General features: G+C 33.7%; 1 protein-coding gene across 1 annotated transcript in view; it reads left to right on the plus strand.

The window, feature by feature from the left end:
* The window catches only part of LOC109205818 (syntaxin-132-like), a 15,660-nt gene continuing 9,390 nt past the window's right edge, over positions 9,667-15,936 (plus strand). The window contains exons 1-3 of the mRNA XM_019368574.1: positions 9,667-9,832; positions 13,690-13,809; positions 13,976-14,032. Of these exons, the coding sequence (XP_019224119.1) occupies positions 9,815-9,832; positions 13,690-13,809; positions 13,976-14,032 (195 nt within the window). The 5' untranslated portion in view covers positions 9,667-9,814. The remainder of the gene's footprint in view (positions 9,833-13,689; positions 13,810-13,975; positions 14,033-15,936) is intronic.

Raw genomic sequence — 15,936 nt, forward strand, 5'->3', positions numbered from 1 at the left:
TACTTCAGATCATTCTTTGTTCGTTTATCGTCGAGGTACTTCTATGGCTTATCTTTTATTGTATGTCGACGATATTATTTTGACTGCTTCCTCTGATGAGCTCCGCCAGTCCATCATATCACTTCTTAGCTCAGAATTTGCTATGAAGGACTTGGGCCATTTGAGCTATTTTTTGGGGCATTGTCGTCGCTCGTCATACCGGCGGTTTATTTTTATCTCAAAAGAAATATGCGGCTGAGATCATTGACAGAGCTGGCATGTCATCGTGTAAGCCATCTCCTACTCCAGTTGATACAAAACCGAAGCTTGGTCCTACTACAAGCAAACCTGTTGAGGATCCATCTATTTATAGCAGTCTTGCAGGNAACGTCGGGTTATTGTGCGTTTATGGGTGATAACTTGATCTCTGGTACCGCCAAACGTCAAGCTACTTATCCCGTCTAGTGCAGAGGCAGATACCGAGGGGTTGCCAATGTGGTTTCTGAGTCGTGTTGGTTGCGAAACTTGCTTTTTGAACTTCATTGTCCTATTCCACGGGCTACATTGGTATAATGTGATAATGTTAGTGCCATATATCTTGCTGGTAATCCTGTTCAGCATCAACGCACTAAGCATATTGAGATGGATATTTATTTTGTACGGGAAAAGGTGGCTCGTGGCCAGGTTCGAGTGTTACATGTCCCCTCTCGTTATCAGATTGCAGATATCTTCACCAAGGGCCTTCCGTTGGTGTTATTTGAGGATTTTCGGGACAGTCTTAGCATTCGGCGACCTCCCGCTTCGACTGCGGGGGTGTGTTAGAATATATGATAAATATATTCTGACAGATTGTATATATCATCTTTGCTAGGTGTATATTTAGTTCCTAATATATAGCTAGTTAGTTTCCTTAATTATAGCCTAATTATACTCTTGTATTTGGTGTATATAAACGAATTATTCTAAGGAAATGAGACGGGGAATTAATCTCTTTCAATTTTCTCTAATACACTCTACCAAACGACCTCTTAATATATCAGTGTATTACAACAAAGCATGTGAGGCTTATAACTTCAAAATCAATATCATATAATAAGCTTTAGAAAATATAATAACAGCAACTAAGCCTCAGTACCAAACAAATTATGGCTGGTTATATGAATCCTTGCTAACCACGTTTTTGCATTTAAATTCATTTATTTTGTAAAATCTTGAAAAATATAGAAATTAACAACAATAAAATCCAAAAACAAAAGCATAATTAGTTGTAACCAAGAAGGCATCGTAATTATTACTAACTATATATATATTAATAAATAAATAAATAAATAAATAGAAGAGAAATAAAATGATTTACCATTAAAGACAAGGATGTAAGTGCGTGCGTCAAATAATTCTTAGAGAAAGCCAAGCACAGGAACATGAGCGCCACCCAAACCACATGCTTCCGCGAATTGTTGAGCAATCTTTATCTAATTTCTATTTTTGGGTCCACATGCCACCAACCCTTGAGGGGAGGATATCTCTTTAATTATTAACCGTCATTCTTTCCCAACAACTGGACAATTACTAACACTTTAATAATTTACTTACTATATAGTACTTGTGATGATTAAGCCTCAGCTAATATCTAGCACAAATTATTGAGAAAAGACTATTCAAAATGAAAAATAAACTGCAAAGTGTTAAGAAACTTAGCTCAAAGTAATAATATGAAACAAGCAAATAGACAAGAATATAGAGAGAAAGAGAGGAGAAATTCTTATTTCTTCAAGTGTTTTCCAAGTGTGTACAATGTGATGCCCAAATCTTCTATTTATAGGATGATATTTAGGTAATACAAAGGAATGTCATGAACATGGTATTAACTATTGAGATCAAGGGGGAAGATCATAGAGGGGGTTATGGAGGTATGAGTTACAACAATAATTGTAAGAAGTAGTGGGAGGTTAATGGAGAATAGTAATGGGAGTAACTTCTTTAGGAGTTATAGACATCCACTACATAATATAATATTTCATAACACTCCCCCTTGGATGTCTGTAGATAATGTGCCTCGTTAAAACCTTACTAAGAAAAAACCCTGTGGGAAAAAATCTTAGTGAAGGAAAAAGAGTACACATATCTTATAAATACGCATTACTTGCTGCCTCATTAAAAACCTTGCCAGGAAAACCCAATGGGATAAAACCTTAGCCAAGGAAAAAAGAGTACAACGCGTATGTGCCTCCCCCAGATGAAAACATCAATTTATTTCTCGGAGACAATGAATTCCAAGCTTGTATAACAACCTCTCTAATGTTGAGATCGGCAATGCCTTAGTGAATTATTTCGCCAAATTATCGCTTGAACTAATTTCTTGAACATCCATTTCATCATTCTATTGAAGATCATCTCTGCAAAACTTTGGTAAAATGTGTTTTATTCTATCTCCTTCAATATATCTTTCTTTCAATTGAGCTATGTAAGCAGCATCGTCTTTAATATTATTGGTTCTCTTCAAAAAACCACACGTCTCATTCGTGTTGAGTCACTTAATTTATAAGCTGTTAGTATCTTTGTATGAAGAACGAACTTCATCTAATGCCCTGCATTTGCATAACCAACAAAACTTTGGCAGTATTTGTTAGAATAAGCAAATCTATATCAAGGATTTCTTTTGCAATATAACAGTAATCATATTTCAATATATCCACATAGGAGTAAAACTATACTTGCTAGCATATTGTTATACTCATAGTTCTAACAAGATTCATTAGTGCACCAAATGCACTAGACACAAAAACAAATCATATAGTTATGATTACTCTTCACATAAGGATTTGTTGAAACTTTACTTGATAAATTTCTGACAACCTTAATAGGCTTCAGAATAATTTAAATCCTTCAAGAATTTTTATCATATGCATATCAAATGTATTGTCAGACCAAATCCTGAAATGACTACATCCACCACAGAAGAACATGTCTCCATATAATCAATGCCATGATATTTGCAAAATCTTCTTGTGCCACAAGTCATCTTTATGTCTATCGACTTGATTATACATTTCACTTTCAGGTGTTGGGACTATCCGTCCAACTTCACATTTTTCAGGTGAAATTAATTTTCATTGTGTATTTTTTCTTTTGGCCAATCATTTATCTGTCCGAATTCCATGACAAATTTGAGCTCAAGATCCTCGTCAATATTAATAATATTGAGCGCTACATTATATCAACAATATTGTCGACGATCATTTTATATCGGTTTCGTCGTTACCCTCTAAAGACATAACTTATTGAGATCTATTTATCTCATTATTTTTAGGTACCTGAGCCTCTCCCATGAGGTCTTATAAAGTGTTATGTCATGGTGCTCTTATAAAGCACTTGCCTCCTTATTATGACCATCTTGAACATTTGATCCTCTCCTTCTTCAAGGAGTTTTATCTTTGGAACCGATTAGTCTTTTACGCTTCATGCGTGTCATAAACTTTGTCCATCATGGACTTTATTCTATTTGGAGCATTAACAGCTGAAATATGACATTTAGCTTTGGGTCGGCAAATGCGCCTGGCAATATTTTGAAAATGAATTATCACTTGAACTTCAAGTTCACATTTTCTTGTACGAGGATCTAGAAGTATTCATAATAATTCATTCCACGTATCACTTTTTCAGCTGCCCATTTTTTTCCCCTAATGTTGCGATCACCAACACATTTCCCAACCTTCTTTGGGAATCCATCTTTGTGCATTGTGGTGGCATAATTAAATCATATAGCACAATCATATTTCTACATAAAAATTATTTGGTTCCTGACCCTGAACTAATTATGATAGGGAGAACTTATCATAACTTGGCTTGACGCGTACAAGTGTTGTTGTATGTTAAATAATACATCTCATAACCAATGATTTAGATATAATTGGAGGCATACAATTTCTGCTAAACCAAGTCAGATTTAAACCAGCATAATCAAGATAAATTATCAAAGTATATATTCTGGAACTGTACTCTAATAATTTGAGCAATCAACCTTGCAAATCCACACTACAAGTTGACAACAAACGCACATGTGACCATACAATAGATGCATCTTTTAAAATTATATAATAGTAAGCGGTCCACATGGCATGTGACTGGGCCCATATATATATATATATATATGTATCACTTTTTATTCGTTCCAGATTTTAAGGGATTCAATCCCAACCTTAACCGGTATATCATGAGAATAAGTAGCACAAGAGAATTCTTGAATAATCTTCTATTTCTTCAATATATGCCGATGTGAATTCTCAATAAATTTTTGCATCATAATTGAATCGGGATGGCCAACCGGTCATGCCAACTAATATTTGTTTCAGTAAACCTCTAGTTTACTTGTGGCATGTGATTCCATCATCATGCTTATACTTGTGTAGAACAAATAGAAGAAAAATCGGGTAACCTTTTATATTTACCCGGTATGACTATAGTAATATGAAGATATTCAATCTTATTTTATTTATAGTCTCAATATGCCAACCACTTTGGCTAATATATTTGAAACTCAAAAAATTTCTTTTTGAGACTTACTACCACCAATGCCATGAATAATTTTATTTATTCGGGTAGTAACAAATTCTCTCTTTCGGAGCTCTCAATAATTTTGTACTACAAGACTTTTATAACACCAACCAAGTGGTGAATTTTTCCTCCATAGAAAAAAATTATCTTATCATTGTCACAGTCAAAATCATTATAGACAAGACTCGTTTCTTGATTTACTTTTGTCTTTAATAACTTTTTATAAGGCATGACAAAATATTATTGGCGTACGAAATGTACACGACTAATGACATATTCATGTAACCACACAGTAGCGTTCATTATCTTTCTTTCTGTCAAACCTCCCTTAGAGGTGAGTTGTGATATTTATCCAACCATACATAAGCATATTATTATGCATAATCTTTATTACATGAAGTATATATTTTCAAATTCACTTTCAGGAATGAGTCTGCGTTTACAATGCTTATCACAAGCCACATTTTCAAGTAATGGACTATAATCATGTGAGCGTGTCTCGTATTAACAGACCACTTTGATGCATATTTCCTTCACCTATGAAGGATTATTTTGAGAACCCTTATTGTTCTCTATTTTGCATTTACCATAATGATGATTATTATTATTTTGGTCTTTGGCACGTCCACGTTCATTGGTCAACCACTTGTCCTCCTTTAGACTTATTATGCACCGCTAAATTCACTTCAAGAATGGAGCAAATCAAGTGAACAAGCTTCATGCCTTTTCATGAAAAATACATTATTTTCTTTAGTCATCATTATATCATCAGTGTGGTGCATTGAGACTAAAACAATGCCTTACCCATATAAAGGCATGTTAGGCCATAATGAGTTGGGACTCAAACCCAATTCTTATCATCATGGTGCAAACGAACTCGAACCCAATATCTTACCCTCATGACACGATGGGACTGGAACCCACCGTCTTACCCTTAAACAATGGCATAATAAGCCAAAGTGCAACTGAGACTCACCCTTGAGCCTTTAAAATATTATCACTTTGAATTTTAATTAGAAGTAGCATAGATCTTTTTCATGAACAATAATGCGTGACATGGTTAAATATAAAAGAAAATAATACAATCTTCTTACATGTATTCTTTAACATTTTTCATCGCCTAATCTGATAAGCATGTGATTATACAATCTCAATTTGGTCTAGCACTATATCCTCTTGTCCTGTTAATACATTACTACTTGCATTTCACATGAATAAGGAAAAATAATGCTAAAACAAATTATTTTCCAGGAAACAGTGAGTATATTTTAAGAAACTAATCAGCAAAAGAAAAGAAGACCAAAACAAACATACAGTAAAGAGGCAAAGGATGTATAACTAATAGAGAAAACGTAGTTTCTGAAGCTTGCCCAATGTGACAGGGATTGGACCATTTAACTTAGGAAGAAAACAGCCATTGTTAACAACTTTACCTTCAAAATCAATTCCTTGCCTTTTTCGTCTTTTTACTAAGTGCCAAATAAAATAGCAATTCGTGCTGGTAATGTGTTAAGAAACTTAGCTCAAGTAATAATATGAAACAAGCAAATAGACAAGAATATAGAGACAAAGAGAGGAGAAATTCTTATTTCTTCAAGTGTTTTCCAAGTGTGTACAATGTGATGCCCAAACCCTCTATTTATAGGATGATATTTAGGTAATACAAAGGAATGTCATGAACATGGTATTAACTATTGAGATCACGGGGGAAGATCATGGAGGGGGTTATGGAGGTGTGAGAATTACAACAATAATTGTAAGAAGTAGTGGGAGGTTAATGGAGAAGAGTAGTGAGAGTAATTTCTTTAGAAGTTATAGACATCCATTACCACCAAAGGATGTAGTGCAATGGATGGGACTGCTCTTCCCTTAACCAGAGGTCTTGAGTTCGAGCCCTGGGTATGGAAAAATCCTTGGTAAGGAGCGCTTCCCCCCGAAAGGGGCCCTACGCGGCGCGAATTCGGATATAGTCGGGCTCCAATGCGGGTACCGGACACCGGGTGGACAACCAAAAAAAAGAGTTATAGACATCCACTACATAACATAATATTTCATAACACAAAGCATGTTAGTTTCTAAGGAAAAGGAGAAAACATAAAAAGAGGTCAAATAATCAGCTCAATGTATCTTTTGGAAGGACCTTTATATAAAAAAATAATTTTTTGGGTTTGAAATTATGTTTCTTTAATAGTCAATGCTGAGTCAATCATATAGTTAGATCAAGATTAAGTATATAAAAGCTTTCTTCTACTAGAAAAATGGTTGAAGAAATGCGGGAAAAAAACAAACATAAAAGAAATCTCAAGTAGAGACTAAGTGGGCATTTGGACATAAGAATTGTAAAATTCCAAAATAGGGTAAAAAAAAATTTCAAGTGAAAATGGTATTTGAAATTTTGAGTTGTATTTGGATATGAATATAATTTTGGGTTGTTTTTGAAATTTTGTAAGTGATTTGACTGAAAATTTTGAAAAATAATTTTTGGAGTTTTTTAAATTTTCGAAAATTTTCAAAATGAATATTCAAGTGAAAATTAAAAATTTTATGAACAAACGCTGATTTCGAAAAAAAAAATGATAATCTTTTGGAAAAAAGAGAAAAATTTCTTATGTCCAATCGAGCTCTAAGTATTTGAAGACAATTATATTGAGGTCGTTGTTAAAATATTTGCAAATAAAGAAAAAAATCTTGCATAAAAAATTCAAGAAATATGATGAACGCACATTCACCATGGATGCTTTAACATTTCAATTTGAAGTAAAAAATACATTGAATAGTCAATTCTCTAACATATATATTAGATGAAAGAATTGCTGCTATGAGTATTAATTTATTTATGTATTTTCTTTGTATATTAAAATTATACTAAAGCAATTATTAAACTTTAATTATTTTGAAAATATCTTTATTGAACAAAAAGTATAGTTGATAATGTCATATTTAAAAATTCATTACCGCAGGCATTGTTGCATTACATCATCTTAACTATGCAAGAAGAAGGTTAAAGGGAAATTCCATAAATTATATAGATCCTAATTATTTTTCATATCTTGAGCTTTTGGCTATAATGAAAGAACTTGCTTATTCTAAAATTATCTATTCAAAAAGAAAAGAGTTTTATTAAAAAAATTATTTCACCGGAAAACCATTGCACAAGGGGGTTCTCTTTCCCATTCAAAACGTGAGGGGTATTATTTCCCAACCTTAAAAGTCAAGGGGGTAAAGTGAATTTTACTCATATTTTTTTTTCGATTTACTTCACTTATTCATTTTTTAAGTATCCAATTTCTTTTTTGTTGAACAATAATGTATTGGAATTTTTTTTTTGCAGGTGACATGGCAGAGAGTAGAAGGTTATCCATACACTACAACCTCCTTAAATAAAAGTCGAGCAAGTAGCAAGAATTAAATTTATAATTACAACTTCAAAATTTTAAATGAAATTCGCTCTTTTGATTAAACCTAATGTTATTATTGCAACCGTTTTTTTATTGTGTAGAAATAATATACTGAATGCTTTTCTGAATCGAGAAACGTTATTTGGCTAATCCCAATAGGGGTGTTCAAAACCGAACCGAAACCGAAAACCAAACCGAAATCGAAGCTTAATAGCTTATTGGTATCGGGTTAACGGTTTAACGGACGGGGAACGGATTGAATTTTTTTTTATTAACGGCTTATCGGTTTGGGGACAGATTATTCAATTTTCTTAACGGATAATCCGTTAACCCGTTAAGAATATATATATATATACATATAAAATTTATTTTTATACATATATATATATATATATATATATATATATATATATATATATATTAAATAATCAAAAAACCTTCTTCCTACAGTACTGTATCAAAATGAATTAGAATAAAAGAAAGCCAAATAAAAGGAGTCATCTAACTGTGAGAAAAGACAGAATTTGCTGACTCAAACAAGACAACAACACCAGTTACACCACTGCTTCATCAACTTTGCCTGGGTTTTAAGGCATCCTAGAATTCTAAGCATGACGAACATTTGTTTTAACAACGACCAATTGGAAATCTTTCACATGGACTAAGGCCAATGTGCATAAACATAAATAAGATTCTAGACAGATGATTTACCCATCACGGTGTCTCTTCTGCTTCGTCCCTCTTAGTATGTCGACCACCTATTTAAACATACAAAGACTAAATTTTATTTTATTTTGATTGAATTAGCCGATAAACCGCCCGATAAGAGCTAAACCGATACCAATCCGCCCGATATCTTATCGGGTGGCTAGCGGATTAATACATTTAAAAGTCGATAACCGATAAGCCAAACCGTTAAGAGTAAATAACCGTCCAATCCGCCCGATAAGCAGCCCTAAATCCCAAGTATATTCAGTACAATCAATATCTCAAACCTAACAAATTCTTGTAAAACGCAAAACTTGCGTCTACTCAATTTGTTATTTCTTAATTTAGTTTTTTATTTTTATTTTACTTTAAAATTTATACATTACATATACTAGTATGCAATCGAGCAAATACACCTTACTTCCTAAAAATACTTGGACAGAATATTTATGATGTTAGCGCCTAGGATCAATCACAAAAGGGAAAATGACCAAGTATAAAGGAAAAAACACGTACTATAATACTTTTAAAAAGTTTAATTTATGTGCATTAATGGTTCAACTATTTATAGAATTATGTGATTTATAAGGTAATAAATAAATAAATTTTACAATAAATAGTCTCCCTTCTATTTTATTTTGTTTGACATAGTTTTAGAGGTTGTCGAAATCTTAAATATATCAAGATTTTGTGGAATTTTAAATTTTTTAATTAATATAAAAGTCTGCTATTTTTTTTTTTTTGAATTGATTAATAATAAATAGTGGGAAGTAATTTTGTAAGATAGTACTCCTCAATTTTTATTTATATGTTTTCGCACAAAGTTTAAATTTTTTGTATTTGTGGTCCTAAAAGTTTAAGCTATAATTTTTTTTGTAGAACTATAATATTTGTGTGATAATAAACGTTTAGTAAAATAAAAAGATTAAATTTAAATTATTTATAAATATTAAAACATACATAGTAGTACTATTTTTTTAAAATACACTAATAAGGAAAAGTACTTCCTTAACATTGTCTCTCTCTATCTCCTTTGTCACATAAGCTGTTTTCAACAGGACAACAGCAAAGCACATTCTCTCTGTTATTTCTCTCTCTCTAACTCTAAAATTCTCACTGACGCAAAACCTGAGAGAGAGCGAGCCAAGAAAGATCTCTCCTCCGTCTCCATCGCCATGAACGACCTTTTAAATGTAAGTTCTTTTGCCCCTTTACATCAATTTTATTAATTTCTTTGGCTGCTGAAAATTACATACAAATGTTAGGAAAAAACGACATTACTTTCTTCACCCTTTTGAGTTTTTTTTTTTCCATCTTCCACAGACTTTATAGCTTAATTTGTCAAATATTGCTGTCGTGTTAGCAAAGTTGCTATTTTGTTCTGCTTAATTTGATATGAAGTAAAGGTTTTGTTAGTGAGCTTTATTGTTTGTTAATAAAGGAATTCTATTTGTAGGAAGCATTATATGATTACTTGTAGTTGATGGGTAAGCCAAAGATGGGAATTAGGCTGCATAAAGTGACATCCGGGATTGTGACAATTGTTAAATATTGGACTTTCTTAGCTACTGTGAATGAAGTTGATCTCCAAAAGTTATGCAGCAACAATTTTGTTGATTTGTTTCTTTTTTCCTGCTTGATTTGATTTGGAGAAAAAGCGTTTAGTATGGACTTGATGGTGGATAGTGTATTTTGTCAGTAATGGATTTGTAATGTGCTAAGCATTCTATGACATTTAGCATTGTGGCAATTGTTGAAGCTGCATTGTCGTCCTCTTTTAGCTACTATGATTCAGCTATTTTAAATGGAAGACGAATTCCTTGTTTTCCCCTTCCTTTTCTACTATATTACTCCCTCCGGTCCACAATAAGTGACCAATTTGCTTTGGGCACACCCATTAAAGAAATACTAAACTCTAGACGAAAATAGTTAGTGTGACTAAACTACCCTTCATTAAATGTTGCACCATAGTTATAGTAGCACTTACTTCTCTTCTCAAATGTGAGGAGAATGACTTTTTAGAGATACGTACATAAGGGTAATTTTGGAAAAACAAATTGAATTTTTTCTTGATTATATAAATGGACACTTATTTTGGACCAAAATAAAAAAAGCAAATTGGTCACTTATTGTGGACCGGAGGGATTACGTGCCTTGTAGAATTGGTTAAGCAAAGAATGCAAGTTTTAGTATGTCTCCGAACAAAATGCTGCTTCAAGTTTCAATATAACAAAGAAAGTAAAAAAGGAAATTCCTTTTGGCTTCACTGGCCGGGAAAGATATCCGATGTCATGTTCACACTTGTTTATTGAGGGACAAGGCTCATACTTTAGCTTGATCTTCTCCTTGTGGAACATAAGTCTTAATCGTTGGTATTCTCTTAAATTTTATGAAATATATATGCATGCCTCTTTACTGACCAACACCCAAGGGGTGGCCTAACTTTCAATGAAGTTGAAAATGGACGATAGAGATCAGGGTTCAAATCCCAGCAAAGGCAAAAGATGTTAGGTGATTTCTTCCGTTTGTTAATCCTTGGTAGTTAGATTTATCCTATATCTTTGGTGGTGGGAGGTAGTGGATACCTGGAGGATTGGAAGAGGTGTACAAGCTAGTCAGAACACTACTGGTCTAAGAAAATTTTATTTTGTAGCTAATGCTGATGTATCATAATTATAACCATTTTACTGGACGAAAGCTCATTGGGGAATCCTGTTGGCATGAAGAGCTATAGGTTTCAACAACCCCACCATCAGATCCATTTTGCTTATGAAAAGAGTCTGAATCTCAGTCTTGGTGCAGAAATTAATTGGTTTTGTGACCTATGGTTAAAGTTTCAGTTAATACATGGTATTACTCTCCTAGCTTGTGTGGGGCACCTGTAAATTCTTTTCCTTCTCACTGTTAGTATCAAAAACTCTCTTCTGCTATAAATTTTGCTAATGCTTTGCTTGTCTGTCCAATTAATTAAATATGTAGTTTGTAGTAGAATCAAAACTTTTATCTTGTCATGTTTAAGTACTTATTAAATACTTATCCTGGGATTATTCCTTTGTTTTTCTTCAATAATGATTTCATGGCCATACTCGACGTATATTGTGCTATACTTCTTCGATACCTTAGAGTAGTTCTGTGCCTTTTGGTATTACTAGTATTTTTACCAATCAATTGCACTTTAACCCCATACTAGTTGAGATGACTATACAAATCATCTTATATATTTCATTCTATTAAGGCTCAAAATCAGAGGGTTCATCATAGTTAAACGATATTTTTGTTAGCTACTATGAATGAAGTTGATTTCTATACGTTATGCAGCAATTTGTTGATTTGCTATTGTTTTTCTGCTTGGTTTGATTTGGAGAAAAATGTTTAGTATGGACTTGATTGTTAAATAATGTATTTGTCAATAATGGATTTGTAAATGTGCTAAGCGTTATATGACATTTAGCATCTGGCAATTTTTGAAGCTGCATTGTCGTCCTCTTGTAACTACTCAGCTAATTTTAAATGTATGTTAGGAAAGCGAGTTCCTTGTTTTACCCTTCTGTTTCTATAATATTACTTGGCTTTTTAATTTGGGTAAGCAAAGAACGCACATCTTAGTGTGGCTCCTAACAAAATGCTGTTTCAACATGTCAAAGAAATTAAAAAAGAAGATTTCTTTTTGGCTTCACTGGCCGGGAAAGACATCCAAACTGCTGCTTCAAGTTTCAATATGACAAATATAGTAAAAAGGAGATTCCTTTTTGGCTTCACTGGCCGGGAAAGATATCCGATCTCACGTTCACACGTGTATTGAGGGACACGGCTCATACCTTAGCTTGATATTCTCCTTATGGAAGCATAAGTCTTAATCATTGATATCCTCTTAAGTTTTATGAAATATATATGCATGCGTCTTTGTACTGATCAGCACCCAAGGGGTGGCCTAACGTTCGATGTAGTTGTAATGGATGATAGAGATCAGGATTCAAATCCCAGCAGAGGCAAAAAATGTTAGGTGATTTCTTCCATTTGTTAACCCTCATTCGTTTGATTTATCCTATATCTTTGGTGGTTGGAGGTAGCGGATACCCGGAGTATTAGAAGAGGGGTACAAGCTAGTCCAAACACTACTGTTGAAAGAAAAAAGTTTGTATTGACCATAACGTTGCTAATGCTGATGTATCATCCTTATAACCATTTTACTGAGTTGACCGAAGTGAGAAGCAAAAATATTCTGATAAAGACGTTCCTCGATGAAAGCTCATTAGGGAATCCTTTTGGCAAGAACAGCTATAGGTTTCAACAACTCCACAGATCAGACCCATTTTGCTTATGCAAAAAGTCTGAATCTCAGTCTTGATGCAGAAATTAATCGGTTTTGTGACCTATGGTTATAGTTTCAGTTAATAAATGGTATATACTCTCCTAGCTTGTGTGTGACACCTGTAAATTCTTTTCCTTCTCACTGTTAGTATCAAAAACTCTCTTTCGCTATAGAATTTTGCAAATGCTTTGCTTGTCTATCCAATTAATAAAATGTGGTAGAAATAAAACCTTTATCTTGTCATGTTTAAGTACTTATTAAATACCTATCCTGGGATTATCCCTTTCTCTTTCTTCAATAATGATTTCATGGCCATATTGGATGTATGTTGTACTATACTTCTTTGAGATCTTAGAATAGTTTTGTGCCCTTTGGTATTACTAGTATTTTTACCGATCAATTGCACCTTAACCCCATAATTAGTTGAGATGACTATATGAATCATCTATATATATTCCATTCTATTTAGGCTCAAAATTCAGAGGATTTATCATAGTTAAACTATATTCACGTCGGTTGTCAACCTATGGTGACCCAAGTACTTTGCTCGGGTTTGGAACTGGTTTTGTTTGTCACAGCAAAGTAATTTTTTTCCTTTAAAATATTGCTGGTATTGATCAAATCCCAGAAGAATGTCACTTTAAGTATTCCTTATAAAATTCTAGATTCTTTTGATTTGTGCTTGTAAAGAAAAAAAATGTTGTTTTTCATTATGCAACTGTTTGATTTGTCTTGTAGGATGGTTTTGATACCTATGAGGCCCCTAGGCATCAAAATGATAGACATGGAGATATTGAAATGGGAATACAAAGACCAATGGACTCCGGGGAGCTAGGTCTTGATGATTTCTTTAAGCAGGTTTGCTGCAAAATCTTGTTCTATGTCATCTTGGAAAATTAACAGTGTGATAATTTTGTTTTCTCCTTTTCCTTTCCTCAATTACTTTCCCTCCCACATGTTGAAGTTGATCTCCTGAAAATTTCGTGCTTCCTCCTTTTCTTGCCTCTTTTTTCGATGTTGCTAGGTTCACCAAATTGAGAAGCAGTATGAGAAGTTGGAAAAGCTCCTCAAGAAGCTTCAGGTATAAATGCCCTTCGATTATACTACGTGCCATCCTTTTCTAATCAGTTTGATTGCAATTGTAGCGTGCAGTGAATGACATGTAATTTTCTTTGAAGGTTGCATTTAAGTTTGTTAGGTTTTCTTTATTTTATCTGATTCATGCATAGGTAATGAGCATGCAAGGATTAAACCAAATTGTTGGACAACTGTACTAATTTTGATTTTTGATTGAACTAAGCTTGTGGAACTGCTTTAGACGATAGAGGGATCCCGAAAGCGACAAACCATACAGTTTTACTGAGCAATAAAATTAGGTGTAATCGACACTACTTTGAGAGGGTGGGGTGTCCATATCAACTGTATAGGAGTGATAGAGAATTAGAAACAGAAGGACAGGCCATGATAGTATGGGAAGTCAGGAAGAAGGTGGTAAAGTTCATGTGTTTCACCCCCGTGGCAGGTACCAATCACTAGTAATTCAATCCTGCAGCATGACAAAATCAGAAGAATGTCACTGAGTAATATAGTGTTTGAGTTAGTTTACATATTGAAGTCAAATTGAAAAGCCGTTAGGGCAAATACAAACATAAAACTATGGCACAGAAGTAATAGGGTTAGCAGTGCTATAGTGGTGGGTTCATTTCTGTCTCCAAGTATGATTGAAGGCGGCGACACAGAACAAGCAATATGAGATTATGAGTAAATAGTTTGGAAATACTAGAGATATAATCAGAGGCACTAATAGCCTGTTTGGCCAAGCTTTTTTTTGGGCCAAAAGTGCTTTTTTTGGCCAAAAGCACTTTTGGCCAAAATTTGAGGTGTTTGGCCAAGCTTTTGGAAGGAAAAAAAGTGCTTTTGAGGAGAAGCAGAAGCAGTTTTGGAGAAGCAGAAAAAAGTAGCTTCTCTCCAAAAGCACTTTTCTGAGAAGCACTTTTGAGAAAAATACACTTAGAAGCAGTTTTCAAAAGCTTGGCCAAACACTAATTACTGCTCAAAAGTGTTTTTCTAATTAATTAGCCAAACACAAACTACTTCTCACCAAAAGCACTTTTTTTAAAGTACCTTTGAGAAAAGCACTTCTCAAAATAAGCTGATTTTAGAAGCTTGGCCAAACTGGCTATAAGTTGAAGACTCATGGGAGTTTTGAAGCTCCTCAAATTCCTTGATTAGTTCACCTCTCACTATACATTTTCTAGATTGAGCTACATTAGCTATAGTTCGTGGTTGAGCAACATTAGCCTTAGATGATTGTGGTATGCCATAGAGAAAACATGATCTCGAGTATGTCCTACTTGTTGCAGTATGTGCAGCAGTTAAAATTGTTCTGACTTCTGTGCCCCCTTTGGACAAGCACTTCGGGATGAAGTTGAATAGTCCATTTGGAGGAGTTGGAGTAGATGAAACTTTCCCTAGTGAGGTGGTAGAGGAAATTTAGAGAAGATTCTTGAAGAGATTGTATACTTTAAGAATTGTATCACAATCGAGTTCGATACTAGCATTTTCATAATCAGTCCAAACATAGAAAGAAAGAGGACCATAAAATTTGCAGGGTTATGAATAGAACAATGTCTCTTAACCCTTGTTTGTGTATACAATACAATATACCCTTCTCTCTCTCTCTATCTCTCTATCTCTATCTCTCTCTCTCTATATATGTGTGTGTGTGTACTATATAAAATCCCATTGACAGTAGGACACTCTTTCCTAACCCCACCAATTATAGGATATGACTTCGAACCCCTCTAACTTTGAATTGCAGTTGTTACATAATACTCAATCAAAACCAACAATTTAAGAGGCACTGGGCATCGTTACTACAATTTCACTTTCCCAGTTATAAGTATTTGAATTGGTTTCTACATTTATCAGCAGCATCGTGTGTAACAAATAAGGTTGATCTAATTTTAGCTTTTTTTTTTTTTG

This window comes from Nicotiana attenuata, chromosome 2, assembly GCF_001879085.1.
Source record: "Nicotiana attenuata strain UT chromosome 2, NIATTr2, whole genome shotgun sequence".
NCBI classification, from domain to species: domain Eukaryota; kingdom Viridiplantae; phylum Streptophyta; class Magnoliopsida; order Solanales; family Solanaceae; genus Nicotiana; species Nicotiana attenuata.